At 38.6% G+C, this 19,306-nt stretch overlaps 2 protein-coding genes across 2 annotated transcripts in view; both read left to right on the forward strand.

Moving 5' to 3' along the window:
• The window catches only part of RBM25 (RNA binding motif protein 25), a 49,067-nt gene extending 36,756 nt beyond the window's left edge, over positions 1 to 12,311 (forward strand). The window contains 8 exon segments of the mRNA XM_028506802.2: positions 378 to 451; positions 2,182 to 2,332; positions 4,097 to 4,397; positions 4,400 to 4,420; positions 4,783 to 5,057; positions 5,376 to 5,474; positions 6,379 to 6,426; positions 10,671 to 12,311. Of these exon segments, the coding sequence (XP_028362603.1) occupies positions 378 to 451; positions 2,182 to 2,332; positions 4,097 to 4,397; positions 4,400 to 4,420; positions 4,783 to 5,057; positions 5,376 to 5,474; positions 6,379 to 6,426; positions 10,671 to 10,763 (1,062 nt within the window). The 3' untranslated portion in view covers positions 10,764 to 12,311.
• A 2,909-nt stretch (positions 12,312 to 15,220) lies between these two features.
• The window catches only part of PSEN1 (presenilin 1), a 57,566-nt gene continuing 53,480 nt past the window's right edge, over positions 15,221 to 19,306 (forward strand). Inside the window, 1 exon segment of the mRNA XM_028506411.2 lies at positions 15,221 to 15,361. The gene's annotated coding sequence lies outside the window, so the exon portion shown is untranslated.

Genomic DNA, 19,306 nt, shown 5'->3' on the forward strand with positions numbered 1-19,306 from the left:
AAGTGAAACAATTGAGAATATTTTTTTGTTCGGTTAACATAACGTACTCAGTAAGATAACTTTCAGTTTTGTTTCTTGGTATGCTCAGGTTTCATTAATTAGAAAATAATGGCTGTAGTTTGAAGATTATATTCAGAGAGGAAATTTATTATAGCATAGTATATGTAGTTTTATTTTACAGATACGTCCTAAGTCTGACTTGTCTTATGATTAAAAGACAAAAAAATACTCTTATGCACATTTAATAAATGAAGTATATGAGAATTACAAAGTTCAAGTGGTATGGATAAGAAAAATCTGTTCCCAAGGAAGGGGAGGGTGTAACCTAAATGACTTTTATGTTAATCTTGCACACTTTGTCCTTCATTTCCTCAAAGGCAAAAGAAGCTAAACGACTGAAAGAATTCTTAGAAGATTATGATGATGATAGAGATGATCCCAAATATTACAGGTAAAGAATCCTTGTTTTATGAATTCGTATATTCAGCATTTTTAGCTGTAGTTTCCCTTGTCTAAGGAGTACAAGTTCACAAGTTCTGCAGAATAAAAAAGAAACCAAAATCTCCATATTCTATCGTATAATCACCCCCATAGCTGATACGCTGTTGGGGGGAGGATGGTTGGGCAGTGGGGGAAAGAGCACTTGGCAAAGGATCCACAATTATATGTATCTTTTTGGTGTGGGGGTAGTCCGTAATAGTATTTCACTTATTTTAAAGATGTCCAGTTTTTATAGCAAGTTATAACTGACCTTTATAACTGCCTAAGGTGGTCTAGAAATTGATGTCTTCAAGGATTTCATCAGTGCCACAAAGCAATCCGGACACCCTTATATCCCCTCCCCCACCCAGTTGATATGTTACTGTGAAGTGAGTGTTGGTGAAACCTACCTTCCCTCATCTCTTTGTTCCCATGGCATTTCTAAACTGCTTTGATGCCAGCACTTAAGTCACTGCTATAAAATTGTTGGCTTTGCTCTGCTCTCTCTACTCCAAACTAATGTCCCTGAAGATAGGGACAATATTTTAATTTATAAAAAATCTACCCTGACTAGTGTAGCTCAGTGGATTGAACGTGGGCAGTGAACCAAAGGGTCACCAGTTCAATTCCCAGTCAGGGCACATGCCCGGGTTGTGGGCCAGGTCACCAGTAGGGTGCGTGAGAGGCAACCACACATTGATGTTTCTCTCTATCTCCTTCTCTTCTCCTCTCTCTAAAAATGAATAAATATTTTTTTTAATATTTTGGTTTTTTTCCTTTTTTTAAAACAAATTTTTTTAAAGATTTTATTTATTTATTTTTAGAGAGAGAAGGAAGGGAGGGAGAGAGAGAGAGAGAAACATCAATGTGCGGTTGCTGGGGGTTATGGCCTGCAACCCAGGAATGTACCCTGGCTGGGAATCGAACCTGGGACACTTTGGTTCCCAGCCCGTGCTCAATCCACTGAGCTACGCCAGCCAGGGCTGTAAATAAAATCTTTAAAAAATAAAAAACCTCATGTGCCTCATATGATCCAGCCATATAGTAAAGGCATTTAATATATAATTAAGTTTTATACACTAGAGCCAAACAATGGAAACATCAGAGTTAGCAACTTACTGAAAAAATGTCAAAGATTTGATTTTGTAGAAAATCCAAAGAATGTAAACTTACTGAATCATGAAATAGCAGTACATAGTTCAGCGTTCTGAGATATAATACATTGCTAGTTAGAACCTGTATTTTTTATTGATTCTGCACTGTTTTCTAGGACTTTTTCCACAAGGGAAAGAGTTTATTTTACTTGAAGATATAGAGTTATTCTTAGTGTCACAACTTCTTGTGTTAATTTTTCACAATTTGGCATCCAAGAGCACAAGTTACATATTGGGGTTTCCCTGTGGGGTAGGCACAAAATGAGAGCTTCCTTTCTTTCTGGAAGTTACTCGTCTGTTTTAGATAGTTTTTTAGAATGACTTAATAATGAGGCATGGTATTAAGTGATAATACAGTGCTCACTTATTAAACAGTAATGCATAGAGATCATGATGTCTTGGGTGTTCTGCATATACAGAACATTAAGAATTTTCAGTCTGTTAGCATACAGCTTTTAGTATTGAAAGAAAGTGATTTTGGAGACCTCATATGCAGTTGTTGATGGTCTGAGTATTGAAGATGGCCTGTTACGATATTCTTTTGCAGAGGAAGTGCTCTTCAGAAAAGGTTGCGTGATAGGGAAAAGGAAATGGAAGCAGATGAACGGGACAGGAAAAGAGAGAAGGAAGAGCTAGAGGAAATCAGGCAGCGACTTCTGGCAGAAGGACATCCAGATCCAGATGCAGAGCTTCAGAGGGTGAGTTACTATCGCATACATAACAGTATTCTTTTAGGATTATCAGGTCATTTATAAATTTTGTTTTATTAAGCTCATTGGAGTGACATTGGTCTCATGTCATCTTAAGCTGACCGTGATGTAGTTTAGTTTATAACAGCGATGCACTTTTATGCTTCATGAATCATGCTGTTTGGGGGAGGTTATTAGTACTTTTTATTATGCAGTTGGTTTATTTATAAGTTTAATTATTCTAACCATTTTCCATATGTTTTATTCCTTTATTTTTTGAATATTACTTAAGTTAAATGAATGTCTTTCAATGAGATTTTGCTAGAAACCTCTTTCTACAGTGTGCTTTTGTGGTTGGAGTTTCCTCTCTCACCACCATCCTAAATTATTTTGTTCCCAAAATAAGGATTTTTTAAAATAAAGCTTGCCATTTAAAAGGAAAAGACTGTTATAGGACATGACATACCCCATGCTTATTAGAAATATAGAGTGTCATTTTTAGAGTTTTTTAGCGCATGGTGTATCATGAATCTAGTAATGTTCTAAACTTTTCATATCAACTTTAAAAATTTGGTAATGTGCTGTTTCTTAACAGAAACCATGTTTTCTAACATGCCCCTTTTATTTAAGTGTAGTTTACTTTTTAAATGTTACCACACAGGTATATGTATACCCCACTCATACATAAGTTTTATAGGTGAAATTACAATTTACATGCCATTTTCTGATGTGTATTTAAATGCAATGTAATCTTTCACCCAGAATTTTACTATAGTGCTTGTCTTTTTTCATACTTTAATAAATATTTATTTTTAGAGAGAGGGGAAGGGAAGGAGAAAGAGAGGGAGAGAAACGTTGATGTGTGAGAGATACATCAGTTGGTTGCCTCTCACACACTCCCAGCTGGGGATCCTGCCTGCAACCCAGGCATGTGCTCTGATTGGGAATCGAACTGGCTGGCAGCCCTTTGATTCACAGGCGTGTACTCAATCCACTGAGCCACACCAGCCAGGGCTCTTTTTTTTTTTTCATACTTTCCTATTAGGGTATGTTGTTGGTCTTTTAAATCCTTACCATTAAAAAAAAAAGGCTTTACCATTATAATATTTAGGTTGGGATATTTTTTGTATTCTCTACCAGTGGATTTGAAATTTTATGTAGTTTAGAATATAGTTTTTTTGTTTGTTTTACGCACAGAAAAAATACTGATCTATTTAAGTTTTTATAATGGTGTTATTTTTTATTATCTTTCATAATTTCAGGGGAACATTCATTTTGTTATAGGCCTTAGACTCCTAAGTTCCCCCCTCCCTCTTAATGTCCTTCTTCTGTTCATGAATACAGTAGTGACTGCCACCCTTAGCATCAGTTAGGAGGAAGAAATGATAGTGTATGACCAGCTGAGGTTTTGAGTTGCCTCTTGTGTATTATGTGCACTGTTCTAAAATAAAACTTCTGGTTATAATTTCTTTAATAAAAATGCAAAAACATCCTTTTTCATTTTGAATCAGCCAACCATTATGTATTTACCTTTGTTAATCTGAAGCGTTTGTACAAGCCACTGAGGAAGGGTAACATGTAAAATATTTTGAAAATTTTGCAGAGTTTGTAACACTTTACAGATCTACTCAGCTTTCTGATTATAGAAGCAGTGTATCATTATTCCCAATGAAAAAGAAAAAAGATTCTGTGACAATAATATAAAACAAAAAGCCAGTTGAATTAAGTATGGCCATGGTCTGCTTGAGTTAATCTGATTATTTTTGGTTTTAGATGGAACAAGAGGCTGAGAGGCGCAGACAACCACAAATAAAGCAAGAACCAGAATCAGAGGAGGAGGAAGAAGAAAAGCAAGAAAAAGAAGAAAAACGAGAGGAACCCGTGGAAGAGGAAGAAGAGCCTGAGCAGAAGCCCTGTCTCAAACCAACTCTGAGGCCCATCAGTTCCGCCCCATCTGTTTCCTCTGCCAGTGGCAATGCAACCCCCAACACTCCTGGGGATGAGTCTCCCTGTGGTATTATAATTCCTCACGAAAACTCGCCAGACCAACAACAACCGGAGGAGCATAGGCCAAAATAGGACTAAGTCTTAAACTGGGTATGTTAGCATTTCCTTCCTTCCTTCCTTTTCCCCCTGCAAACACCTAAATTTTGCCTTAAGGAAAAAATGAATGTGCTGCTTGGTAGGTAGATAGAAAAATATTCAAAAATGCCTTTCTAGCTCACCATTGTTTTCATAGTTCTACTAGTGCTCCTATATCTGCAGCTGCCTCGAGTTCTGAGAAGAAGTGAAAAGTTAAATTTTCTAGCACTTGTGAGTAGTGAGTTATTTTTTATAGTTGGGATCTTCATCTGAGATTTGTGGAAGTATATATTGCGCTGCTTTTGAGGGGATGATGGGTTGTAAAATGTAACATTTGAAAAGGAAGTTGTCATGCTAATACAGTGTTTTTACTATAGGTGCTTCCAATAGTCCTGGTCAACCTAATTCTGTGAAGAGAAAGAAACTCCCTGTAGATAGTGTCTTTAACAAATTCGAGGATGAAGACAGTGATGATGTTCCCCGAAAAAGGAAACTGGTTCCTTTGGATTATGGTGAAGATGATAAAAATGCTGCCAAAGGCACTGTAAACACTGAAGAAAAGCGCAAGCACATTAAGAGTCTCATTGAGAAAATCCCTACAGCCAAACCTGAGCTCTTTGCTTATCCCCTGGATTGGTCTATTGTGGATTCTGTGAGTAGCAAATTGTAATTTGTCATTTTATAGGAAGTAGTTTTGAATATAGCATACAAACTCAGGTGGTTCTATTAATGACAAGTAGGGATGATTATGTGGCTGGAACCTTGACACTGAGAATTGAGTAGGTTATTGGGGGATTGGTGGTGGTACTTGAAGTCTTTATCGATTAGAAGCAAATATATCTTGATATATACCTGTCTTAGTTGTGAATAACTATATTTTAATATTATGAAAACTCACAAGGTTATAGGCTTTTTTGTAAGTATAATAAAGTCACTTCCAAAAATTTAGTGTCAATACTTTATTTTGCAGATATTGATGGAACGACGAATTAGACCGTGGATTAATAAGAAAATTATAGAATACATAGGTGAAGAAGAAGCTACGTTAGTTGATTTTGTTTGTTCTAAGGTTAGTCATTTTCTTCCTTCACTACCAACATTTGTTTTATACTTTGAAATATTAAAATACTTTCTAAAATGAAGTATCTTGCAGATACTTGTGAGAGTTAGTTTCAATTAAGAGATTCATGGCTACTTAAATTAATCGCTCCACCCTATTTCAGACCCTTACACCACATGCTTTCATTTCAGAGGGTCAAAGAGGATAGAATTGCTGGCTGCTGCAAGTTTTGCTGTCTCCCTGCCCCTCAGAATGTCTTGCCCCTCCCTTTTTGTCTTAATGTTTAGAAAGATGCTATAGTACAGCTGAGGAGGTTTTGTGGAGACAGCTGATAGCTTATCTCATCAATTTGTTAGTCATCCATTCATCCATCCTTTGGTGGAAAAGCAAAATAGTTCCTTCATAGCATAATATTTACTGATTGATTACTCTGTGATGGGCTTTGTTCTCAGCAGGTACTGTGTTAAACATTTTATATAACCTTATTGTCTTAACCCCCCTAACAACCTTAGAAAGTGTAAGTTAACTAGCATTATCCCCATGTGACAGATATTATAGTATATGGAAGTACCATATTTCTGTAAAGGAGTAACTAATTACATTTAAAGAAATACTTTTCTTTCTCATTTTAACATTAGAAATAGATTTAGATTACCCTTTGCACTTACAATTATTGTAGCATTAAAACTTGTAAGCTTGGATTTGAATTAGAAGACAGATGCTATAGATATTAAGATCTCAGGTTATGGTGTCAAATATCCATTGAAGAGAATGGGGTTTGGGGAATTAAGAAATTTATAGAAAGGTTCTTCAACCACAAGAAATTTCCACACTAGTTTGAGGGTACCTTAACATTGCTAGACTATATTGGTATTCGTTTGTTTTCAAAGTGACAATTACTTGTTTTTTGTAGGTTATGGCTCATAGTTCACCTCAGAGCATTTTAGATGATGTTGCCATGGTAAGTCAGAAATTCATTGCTATTCATATTTTAATTACTAGCTATATGAACAAGCTAACTGCTGAATATGATTGATCTTCTGTGTTGTTTCCAGAGTCTTTATAGGCCTGAATTAAAATTTGATATGTATTAAAAGAGGATAAAGACAACAACAGCAAGATACAATTAGACATCACTAAAGTTAGGGTTTCCTTTTGGACCAGTCTCTCCCCTCTTCCATCTTTCATGTTTGTGTGTAAGATTTCTTGGACTTACTAATACATTTAGAGAACATTTGTTAAGTGCTTCCTGGGTAGAACAGTGTATTAGAAGCATAATAATGTGGAACATCTGCCCTTGAACTATCAGGACAGGTATACAAATAATGGTACCCTAATATACTTGCTGTAATGGAGATATGTAAAAAGGGACAGAGGAGATAGAGCATCTGATGATGTTGAGCATTTTGGGAAAGCATCACAGGAATTACCATCTAAATTGAGACTTGAAGATTGTCTAACTGTGCTGTCACTTGGACTGGTAGTGTTGGGTCGAAAGTGGTCAAACATCACATTCCCAATTGCATTTAATTTGGATATTACAGTAGAGTCCGTAGTTGCATTTATCTAACTTGTGGTTTTGTGAGAAAAGGAAGAGGAATATTGATGGTAGTGGTGAGAGAGTGAGTGAATAGACTATGAACCCCAAGCTAGGAGGAGGAGGAGGAAATACTTTTGGAACAGAGCTGGTGGTTTGAAGGCGCAGTGGTCCAACGAAGTTATAGTGAGAGAGTAGAATGTTTAAGAATACAAGTGGTGAGGCCCTGGCTGGTGTAGCTCAGTGGACTGAGGGCGGGCTGGGAACCAAAGTGTCCCAGGTTCGATTCCCAGCCAGGGTACATGCCTGGGTTGCCGGCCATGACCCCCAGCAACCGCACATTGATGTTTCTCTCTCTCTCTCTCTCTCTCTCTCCCTCCCTTCCCTCTCTAAAAATAAATAAATAAAATCTTTTTAAAAAAAGGAATACAAGGGGTGAATCAGTCCAGATGATGGCAAGGTACTAGATGTGGTAATGGGATAGACTGTCTGGGGTAGAGGGATATTGTTTTTCAGAATGACTTCAATGAACTGTTTGTTGTTGTTTAATTTTTAATTTAATTGTTGTTCAAGTAGTTTTCTGTCTTTTACTCCCATTCCCATCCCTTGAACTTTTTATTTTAAAGATTTTATTTATTTACTTTTACATAGAGGGGAAGGGAGAGAGGGAGAGAAACATCAATGTGTGGTTGCCTCTCACATGCCCCCCACTGGGGACCTGGCCTGCAACCCAGGCAAGTGCCCTGACTGGGAATCGAACAAGCATCCCTTTGGTTCTCAGGCCAGTGCTCAATCCACCAAGCCACACCAGCCAGGGCTGAACTTTTTTAAAAAATTATTTTATTGATTTTTTTTTTTTAGGAAGAGAGAAAGAGCAAGATAGAAACATCCATTTGTTGTTCTACTTATTTATGCATTCATTCGTTGATTCTTACATATACCCTGACTGGGGATTGAACCTGCAACCTTGGTGTATGGGGACAACACTTCAACCAACTGTGCTACCCCTCCAGGGCTGACCTGAACGAATTTTAAGCCTGGGTTATACACCTAGAAATTGAAATTAGTGCTTGTTGGGACAAGAATTGGAGAGAAATATGGGAACTAGCTGCCAGATTGTTCCTTTAATGAGGGTGAAAAACGGCATTTGCTAGACAGCTGTTGTTGGCCTGAAAGGGCACTGTAGTGCAGTGTCACAAACCTCAGTGGAGAGATACTGTTTCCAAGGGTGGTAACAGTGAAGATTCAGCAGCTTCCCCTCCCCCGTGGAGACTAAAGCTTTGAAAGTGGGGAACTTTCTGAGAAGGCCATAGAACTGTCAGGGTCTTTAGGAGGTAAGTCAGGTTTTCAGTTAAATTAAGGAGATGGACACATTAATGAAAGAAGTTGAGTATAATATGGCTAGTATTAAGTGTAATAGGGGTCCAAAGGGCAGAATGGGAAGGCAGCAATGAGAAGAGTCCAGGAGGAAGAAGAAACATGAACATGATATAAGATGACAGTTGCCTGGGGGAACTTACATTTTGAGCTGCAGAGTTGTCAGGGTGGGGCATTGTGAGGTCCCTAACCAACCAAAAGGAGCTCTAAGGTTGAACTGTTTGTGTCCAGGCACTAGATGAAGATGTCTGAAGCCAGATAACATGTTTTCTGCCTTCCAGCCAGCTCAGTGCAGCTGTTGTTGGATTTCCAGATAAAGCATTTGTGAGAAGTTTGCTAACTCTATAATGCTGAGCCTTAGATGACAGGAGACAATCCCTGGGGGGTAGAATCTGAATTTTTATGACCTCTCAGCCTCTTTGAAAGGTTTTACTTGGGGTAGAGAGAGACTTTCTTCCCCACTTAGGCCTGAATTAAGCAATTAAGGAAAAAATCAGGGTTGTAGTTTTTTGGTCTTGTTAGAGTTGTAATCACTGTCAGTGCCATGTGTCAGTGTTAATTCACTTTGGTCTGTTGAAATGTTTTTGATATTTGGAGCGTTGTTAGTTCGATTCTTTACTGCTTAATCACTTACGTAGTTTTGAGTGTTTTCTGGCTCCTTGTTGATCACAATGAGACGGAGGAAATAGCTGAGCTGGTGCTGTCACCCCATTTTGGCAAAAGCTCATGGACCTTCAAAATAATTCTTATAAATGAGATTGAGTTTTTAGCTCAAGTAGTATTTTTGCTTTTAATTAAAAATAGGGCTTTTTCAAACTGTGCCTTTCTTCATTTTACATAAATTAATGCACTTTGGTTGCATTTTGTGCCTCTATATGTATCTCCAAGGTGTGATTTCCATATTAGACTTGTAGTATAGTTCTCTCGAACTGCTTACTGGTCAAATCTGCCTCATAAAAGGCTGATTAAAAGTTCATTATTTGTCATCAATGAGAAATTTAGGGAATTTATTTATTTATTTATTTATTTATTTTAGAGGGGATGGGAAGGAGAAAGAGGAAGAGAAACTTCAATATGTGGTTGCCTCTCACGCAACCCCTACTGGGGGTACAACTTGAGTTGCAATCCAGGCATGTGCCTTGATTGGGAATCAAAACTTAACCCTTTGGTTTGCAGGCCAGTGCTCAATCCACTGAGTCACATCAGCTAGGGTGGTATTAGGCACTCTTCAAAGCACTTTGTACATACTAAATTTTAAAATGAACCAGTTTTATGTAGCCACTATTTTCTTTGTTTTATATAACCCAACAATGACATGTGACTGGTAAGAGGTAGAAGTGGCATTTGAACTGAAGTAGTCTGGCTAGCGATCCAGCTTGCTTAACTCCTAACTTCAGCTGATAACATTAGACCACAAATCTTCATGGCAGTGATACCCTGGAGCTTATCATAGATGCCTCCTATAGAAGGAAGCATGATATTCCATATTACCTCACTATAGCCTTGGTGTAGAGGGTTGGCAATGTTTGTGGGATAAGGGCAAGGGTAATGGCAAGGACATGATGCCCCTAAGTCATATGTAGATAGGAAGATAATTTGATTTATTCATTTGTCAAAGGGGTAGGACCTTATATTTATTCAGTAGTCTTGTGCCTCTCTACAGTGACAACATTGTTCACTTACTCTGTTTACTGTATCCCAGACACTGTATTAAATGCTTTTCATATATTCTCATTTATATTTAATTCAGTGTCGTATACATAAAGACTCCATAAATACTAAGTTTGTAAAATTGTTTTGGGGCAAATGCGCAATACTCTCTATTACTATGTAGTTGATACTTCTGTCTAAATTACTGTGTTCTTTATAACAAACATTTGCTTTCCTTAGGAAATAGTTACTCAAAACATGTATATAAATGTAGTATTTGTAAAAATAAAAGAATAAAAGTTGCATCAAGCCAAGCCAGGTTGGTCAGTTGGCTGGAGTGTTGTCCCGTGCACTGAAAGGTAGTGGGTTTGATCCCTGCTCAGGGCACATACCTCGGTAGCAGGTCTGATCCCCAGTTGGTGCAGTGTCAGTATTTAGTAAGTCATAGAATTTTGCTGAGTGCATTTCTTTGTAATTTACATGTACTTCATAATACATTTCTCACACTAGACAGATTTCCTTCATTTTATTGGAAGTAAATGTTTGTCAGATAACAAACCTTTTTATACCAGTCACCATTGTTATGAGATGCTGATTGCTTATCTAACTCAAGTTACGGATTTTTTCTTTTTCTCTTTTAGGTACTTGATGAAGAAGCAGAAGTTTTTATAGTCAAAATGTGGAGGTTATTGATATATGAAACAGAAGCCAAGAAAATTGGTCTTGTGAAGTAAAACTCTTTTTACATTTAGAGCTCCATTTCAGATATCTTCTTTCCCATCCTTCAAAAGACTTTGAAATTTATTTTTTTTGTCTTCAAAGACATTTGTGAGACCTGTAATTTTTTTTTAATGTAGAGAATGTGAATTTTTTTTCTTCCCAATTTGTTGATGCCCTGTGTATTCCCTTGGTTGTAAAGATATCTGAATCCTACCTTGGTTCTCTTTATACTCACCAGGTACAAATTACTGGTATGTTTTATAAGCCACAGCTGCTGTACACAGCCTATCTGATATAATCTTGTTCTGCTGATTTGTTCCTTGTAAATATTAAAATGACTCCCCAATTCTTTTGCAGAATTGCACTTAATATTGAATTGTACTGTATAGGAACCAACATGAACAATTTTAATTGGAAGAATACCAGTCACACCTATTACCCTTTCCCCTTGATCTGAATTGGCAAGCTTTCATGAAGGCATGAAATTTAAAATTACAGTGCGAAAATTAACAGACCGTCCATTCCTACTGTATCTTTGTATGAATGTGTTTGTGTGAATGTACATATAAAAGTCTTTCCCCTAGTTTGCTTTGGAGGGCTCCCTTAAACATTTCCTAATGGAAAAACATAATGGTAAAGGAAACACAGTGTCGTGCCAATCCAGATGTCTGGGAGAGTGAGGTTATTAGTCTCCCAGAGCATGGTATTCTCTTCTGGCCAGCTACAAACAGTCTTTTGAACAGAATGGGGTTTTCCTGTTGATAGCTGCCTGCTTCAGGCTCTTTTTTAAGGGAGTGTGAATCAGTAGTTTCTCCTCACCCCCTAATTTCATTGTTCAGAAATGAGGCAGATCCTTCGATTCTGGAGAGTTTCATTTAATGCATTTTGCACTGATTGGTCCTTAGTTTAATTTGGGTGTACCCCTTTGTTTAAAAAAAATTCAAAATATAAATGAACAACTTTAAAAACAAAAGGTAAAGAAAGTTAAGCAATTTTACAGACTAGGAAAATTGACAAAATACAATAGGATTTCAGCATGACATTTTATAAAACTTATTTTTAAGGATAAAGTAAGTCATTTAAGGCAGTCACCACTAATTTTTTGTTTCCATTTTTGTTCTGTAAAGGGTTTATAGCTTGTGTGTGTTTGCAAGCACACGCCTTGCTTGCCTCTGCTCATCGAAGTTTAATAATGCATTGATGGTGTCAGAGACACACATGGGGCTTGCTTTATTGTAGATGAGAACTTCACCAGGAGGCAGAACTACCTGAAAATGTAACAAGTTTTAAACAGTTCTCAACACAAAGTAGGTGCAGCTATTCCCATGTCTGAGTATTTATTTAAAAGAAAAATAAAGATTGGGAATAGAAATAGGAGGCATAACTGAACTTGAGTTAATAGTTTTTTTTTTACATCTTAAGAGGACATTTGAAAACACTGTTCTTAACATTGAACCATGATACGGTTCCATTATGTAAATATTTCAAATATTAAAAATGTATATATTTGATCTCGGGAACTCATTCTTTCAGAGTCTTATTAAATAAATGGCATATTGTAATTGTGTGTGGCATACTAGAAACTTGAAAATACGGGCTGAGTTGATTTGAGTATTAGTAACTAAAAGTCAGAGAGGGTATTTACCTTATTTTGGAGTGATCTACATGTCTATGGAGATACCTCCTTGTAGTGTTTCAGTATTTTAAATTCTGGTTTATTAAAAGAGATTTCAGAAATATGCTTCTTGCCACTTAACAGATTCATTTACTAGCCTTTTTTCAGGATGACCCTCAGCCAAACACCTTGCTCAAGCTTTATTATTCCTATCTTCTCTTACCATATTACTAATTCTAAGGCATTTTATTAGGTTATTTTTATGTAGTCAACATTGGCATGACAGTTTATTCAGGTAGATTTAATTTCCCTTGCTCTTGCTCTTTCACTGTGTTTATCTTAAAGGGCCCATATCTGAAACTCTTGGGGACACATACTACTTAATACTTCTAGAGAGATTTGCCTCAGAATTCAAGTTCATACATTAACATTTCTGCAGCAGAGCAGGAATGATCATGGTCACTGGGTTAAAGACCATTGTGTAAGGAGCTTCATGTCCGTTCACATCAGGTTTTGCCACCAAAGCTTAAATTTTAAGGTTTTTAGAGTTTCTTGTTTTTCAGATTTATATATAAAGAATTGGACATGGATAAACTGGAGTATTGTGTCTGGGAGAATACATACAACATTTCTACTGAATTGCTTGAGCTATTTCTGGGTTGTCTTTACCATTTGTCCATAGTTTAATTTCAGTTTGGAAATCTTGGTTAATCTGTATTGCCCATTCAAGTTATAAAATTATATGAAAGTTCAGCAGTTAGAATACCAATATGCTTTTTTCTCATTTGACCCTGTAAATAAAATAATTTAAAATCTGTGTATCTGTTCATAGGAGGAAAGATAAGTTATGTGAAGGTCTTTTCCCCCCCAAACTTGAGGTGCACCTGAATTACCTGGAGGAATCTTGTTAAAATGCAGACTCCAATTTAGTTGGACTAATGTGGGGCTTGAGGTTGATGATAACTGATCAAGGACTGTGCTTCGATTAGCATTTTATGAGTATTTTATCCTAACAGACTATGTAAATGCAGCTTAATTTTCTTTTTAAGTAAATTTAAAGAGAAAACCATTTTTGAGGCAAATAAACATACCTATTCTGTATGTTCATGAATATAAACTAATCTCTTCCAAAAATATCAGAGAACAACTCTAATATTATAGGCTTTATTCCATGCCAGTCCCAGAACATTTCCTCCCTAAAGAACTTTGTTATTACTCTGAATCTTGTCATAGTGCTTTCTGATAAATTTCATGTATAGTAGAGGCTGGTGATTACTTTGTGGAGAGTGCTATTTCAGGTACTCATCAAGCATAAATACTGGATAATGGTGGACAGTGAGAAAACTGAGCTTGAGAGTCAAATTGGACTAAACACTTGTATCTTTTCTCCTTTCATATGGAGTAAAGTTTTTAATGTAAATAAATGTAAACAGGTATACTAATTTGTATATGAGGCTTATTTACCCACCCTTTCTTCTTTTTAGATTGTATTTATTATTTTAGAGGGGAAGGGAGGGAAAAAGAGAGGGAGAGAAACATCAATATGCAAGAGATACATCAGTCAGTTGCCTCTTGCCCCCAGCTGGAGACCCACCCATCCTGCAACCCAGGCATGAGCACTGACTAGGAATCGAACTGTCAACTTTTCGGTTCAGAGGCTGGCACTCAATCAGAACCAGAGAGCACACTAGTCAGGGCTCTAGACAGGGCCCCAGCTCTTTCTAATGAGTTCTGTGAATGTTTCTACTATCCAAAAACTGAAAGATTCTGTCAAAATGGTTTCAAATTTTTCCAGTCATATTTTAGCTGCCTCCTAACAGGATGAAATTAAGAAGTAGTTTTTGCTCAGCAAAAGATGATGAAATTGATTTGTGAATGCTATTGGATAAATGAAGGCTATGAGAAGGAATCCCAAATAGGCAAAGAAACAGTCTAGGTGTCAAGAATACTGGGAAATTCACATACGTGATTCAAACTCAGGATCTGTTATATTCATACTGTAGGCCAAAGTGAACTTAAAATTTTTGATAGGTAGGTTTTTTAAAATGTGGATATGTAAAATTATTGAAATATTTGCTTACTTGCATTTGAATGCTTGTGTTTTCATCCATGACCTTTCATTTTATTATATGAAGGCCAAATCAGGAATGGCAATTCAAAATGCCCAGGAATGAAAGATAATTTCTATAAGCAAAAATGAATAAAAATTCTTCTCAAGCCATGTTTGAATTAAATGACACTCCTGTCTGCCACATCACGTATTAGTTGGGTGATGACTCGTGCACAGAGTGGTGGCCAGCTGTTAAGCAATCGTGTGCCAGATACTTAGGCTCCGGGATTACAAAAATATTTCCTGCTGTTTGCGTTTACCATTTAGAAAGAATGGTTCTTAAATTGGAGCCCAAGAATCTTAGGGATTTAAAATGCAGTTTCTCAGGTTCTCTTCATCCACCGGAATTTTTGATCCAATTACGGACCCCGATATTTACAATTTTAATTAGCATTCTCTGGATTGTGGTGCGGCTGATTCACATTGAGAAACATTATACAAAAGGTTCTCCAGAGCAGTGGAAGACGTTAAGTTTAAGATGCCATAGCTTGTAGGCCGGGAGAAGCACACACTGGGCCCAGTTCACTAGAAACTTTGATCCAGCTCAAGAGCTGTCTTCCCACACCCCACAACCTCTAGACTAGTGCGCGCACTGCCAGGTCTGAGACCTGCTGGAGCGCAGGGTTTCCCCCGGTATCCGCACGCTCCACCGGAAGCCCCACCCTTTCCCTCGGCCCCAGCTTGCCCTCTCGTTCCACTCCTCTGCCTGCGGGCGGGTCCCCAACGTCGCTAGGGCCGGAAGTGACGACACCGCTAAGGCTTTTGGGCGGAGCCTGGGCCGGGGAGCTCCAGAGCCAGAGATTTCACATCGGAAATAAAACAGCCGCTGCTCACGAAAGAACCTCGGGTGCGAGCGGGCGGCGGCGGCGGCGGCGAGGAAGGAGTAGGTACGTGATGGGGGAGTCCGGGGAGAGAGGACGGGCCCCCTCATCCAGTGTCCACACGGGCGGCCGCGGACCTGGGCAGCCCTTTGTGGCCGCCTGGGCCGCGGAGCCGGTGTCCTCAGGATGAAGAGCGGGGCGCGGCCGGGCGGGGTCGCAGGAACCCCTCTGGGGAATTAGAGGGGCTGCTTGTTTCTCGGGTTACGGGCGCGGCGTGCGGTCAAATTGAAGAGAGTACCCTTCGGAGTCTTGGTCCGGAGGTGCTGGTTTCCCGAAGATGTCTCAGGGCGCAGGTGCTTTGGGCCGGGATTGACCGTCTTGAGTATAGCAGGAGGAGGAGGAGGAAGCGCGTACCGCCGAGCCTGGTTGAGCAACTGGTGAAACTCCACGCTTCATGCTGAGTGTGTCCTTGTCCAGGGAAAGTGAATGGCACTCGGGGCTAAGTTCCTTCTGTCTCACATTCGTGGCGGAAAACAGGGTCTGATGCTTTTGCATTGATCGGCGCTGTCACAGGCGTGTATATGTCCGATGCTTTGCATGTGCCTTAGATATTTGCTTTTTTCTTCTCGCTCAGATTCTTTTTCTCTTATAGGAAAGTAACAATAATACATTTTAAAGCATTGCTTGCCTGCTTTGAACAACATGAATAAAGTATTCAAGGTTTACTATGGGGTACAAGAATAGTGTGCGAATAACTATGTACATGGTAGAGCACACTGTAAAGGTCACAACATTCGTTGAAGTTTGAGGCAGGTAGAGATAACATCTGCTTAAGAGAATCTTGTTATTTGAATTGCCTTTTGCAGTGGGAAGGTTTTCACTCTTGGGGTTGAAGTGGGGAGGACAGTGTAACCAGAGAGTGTACTACAAACTGGGGGCCTCTGGATCTTACATTTCGGGGGATCCAGGCTGAGCATTAAATGACTGTTATGAAGGAAGATAGAACAGAAAAGTAGATTGGAGCCTGTTGCATTTGGCTAATTTCAGTAACCTGCAAAAGCCATTTCAGTTCTTAATTCATTTGCAGCGTTCAACCAACTTAAGCCCCACCCCACCACTTTTAATAACAACTCTTTAACAATGAAAAAGGGAGCCGGTTGAGTGAGTGGATTCTTCCCCCTCCCTCCCGTCTCCCTGCAATTAATAGATGGTAGAAGTAGCATCTATTATGTGATTTTTCATTCTTCTACACCTGGTTCTCCTGGTTCTTGGGTAGACAGTTCCCACATTGCTGGATATACTTTCCTCTGAACGGATTTTTTTAAGTTAAGGGCTGCTGCTAATCCTAGACTTTTGCATGAATTTCCATTTGTGGAGAACGGGAGGATTATAGTTGGTCTCTGAGAATTCTAGCAGGGAAGATACAACATTTGTCAGTTGCCATAGCTTATGCGGTTCTCTTCCTCCCCCAAATCCAGATTCCCTTTGCTCATTCTCTGTTTATCAAATTGTAAGGAAAGACTTCCTTCAGATATATTCTGAAAAAACCTTTCAAAGACCTCTAATACTGTTTCTCCCTCTTGTGCTAGATGCCAGGAAGATTTGGAAGGTGATTTGAAAGTGTGGCACTGTTGTGGCCAGAGCTTTGCTTTGGGCACTTTAATGTGGTAGTTGGGGCTAGAATGGATAAGAGACTTGAGGTGACTTTGCATAATCAGACAAGATGTAATGAGAGTTTGATCTTCGATGGTGGCATAGGCTTAGGAAGAGGAAAAACATGAATTGGGCATGGCAGCCAATTGAGAAGCAGGGAATAAAGTGTAAAGTTGACCAGGAGACTTTAAGTTTGGAGAATGAGGGAGGCATTTGCAAAAATAAGGAAGTTTGAGCAAAAAACTATTCTAGAGAAGAAGATGAGGAAGTGTTTTGGAAATACTACGAAGTGCCAACGGGTAAAGATGTCCTTTGGATAGGCGGAGCTGTAAACATGAGAGTCACTTAAGAAGACTGGCCAGTTGATACTGAAGCAGTGGAGGAGACACCTAAGCAAAGGAAGGAAGGAAGGGCACAGGGGACCCAGGCCGATCACATACGGAGCAGGTGGAAGAAGAATGAGAAGCCAACCAGCTAAGGAGAATGAAGTGTCCGGAGGAAAATGTCTGCAGTGCAGTGTCACAAGCGCTGAGGAAGGGAGGAGGGAAGGTCCAGGAAGGAAAAGGTTGTCATGGATTTTTAATATTAGGCCTAGTGTAGCAGAAAGAACTGAAAATTTAGAGTATCACCATCCAATAAAAACATAATGTGAGCTACAAATGTTAATTTTAAATTTTCTAATAAGTTTTTTAAAGATAGAAAGAAATAGGTAAAATTAATTCGAATAACATTTTACATAATTCAGTACATCTCAAGTATTTTTATTTCAACATGTAATTAACATAAAAAGGTACTTGCCTGCCTTCCTCTCTAGATAGTAAGCTCTTTAAGTAGAAGCATTAGCTGATTCAGTAGCGTCCTCAGTACCTATTGCAGTGTCTGAGTATGTAGAAGAAACCCAATAAATGTTGATGAAAGAGTATAATGTTTGGTTTTCACAGTGCCTAGTACAGCTTCTTAAGAGAGAATGCAAGCATTGCTGGATATATAACCAACAATTGACAAATGAATTAGATGTGAGTAGTCATTTTTTTTTTCATTAAAGATAAGATGTATTCTCACCATTTCCACAGTGAATTTGAGGCAATGACTCAGTATAATCATATTTTTCTTCTTTTTTTTTCTTTTTATATTTTATTGACTATGCTATTACAGCTGTCCCATTACTTCCCCTCCACCCTGCACACCCTCCCCCGCCCACATTACCCCTCCCCACCGTCTAGTTCATGTCCATGTGTCATAAGTTCTTTAGCTTCTACATCTCCCATACCATTCTTGCCCTCCTCCTGTCTATTTTCTACCTATCATCTATGCTACTTATTCTCTGTACCTTTTTCCCCTCTCTCCTCCTCCCACCCTCCTGCTGCTAACCCTCCATGTGGTCTCCATTTCTGTGGTTCTGTTCCTGTTCTAGTTGTTTGCTTAGTTTCCTTTGGTTTTGCTTTAGGTGTGGTTGTTCATAATTGTGAGTTTGCTGTCCTTTTACTATACATTTTTTTTATCTTTTCTTAGATAAGTCCCTTTAACATTTCATATAATAAGGGCTTGGTGATGATGAACTCCTTTAACTTGACCTTATCTGAGAAGCACTTTATCTGCTCTTCCATTCTAAATGAAAATTTTGCTGGATAGAGCAATCTTAGATGCAGGTCCTTGTCTTTCATGACTTGGAATACTTCCTTCCAGCCCCTCTTGCCTGCAAGATCTCTTTGAGAAATCAGCTCACAGTCTGATGGGAACTCCTTTGTAGGTTACTGTCTCCTTATCTCTTGCTACTTCTAGGATTCTCTCCTTCATTTTTATCTTGGCTAATGGAATTACGATGTGCCTTGGCGTGTTCCTCCTTGGGTCCAATTTCTTTGGGACTCTCTGAGCTTCCTGGAAGTCTGTTTCCTTTGCCAGATTGGGGAAGTTCTCCTTTATTATTTGTTCAAACACATTTTCAGTTTCTTGCTCTTCCACTTCTCCTTTGGGTACCCCTATAATTCCAATGTTGAAACATTTAAAGATGTCCTGGAGGTTCCTAAGCCTCTTCTCATTTTTTTGAATTCTTATTTCTTCATTCTTTTCTGTTTGGTTGTTTCTTTCTTCCTTCTGGTCCACTCCATTGATGGGAGACCCAGTTTTCTTTCCATCACTATTGGTTCCCTGTGCATTTTTCTTCATTTCACTTATTTTTTTCCATCTAATTTGTGACCAAATCAACCAATTCTGTGAGCTTCCTGATCACCAGTGTTTTGAACTGTGCATCTGATAGGTTGGCTATCTCTTGGTCGCTTAAAAGGATGGGTTCTAGGGCTTTCATTTGTTCTTCTGTTTGAGCCATCTCTCTCTCTCTCTCTCTCTCTCTCTCTCTCT

This window comes from Phyllostomus discolor, chromosome 1 (assembly GCF_004126475.2).
Source record: "Phyllostomus discolor isolate MPI-MPIP mPhyDis1 chromosome 1, mPhyDis1.pri.v3, whole genome shotgun sequence".
Taxonomy (NCBI): domain Eukaryota; kingdom Metazoa; phylum Chordata; class Mammalia; order Chiroptera; family Phyllostomidae; genus Phyllostomus; species Phyllostomus discolor.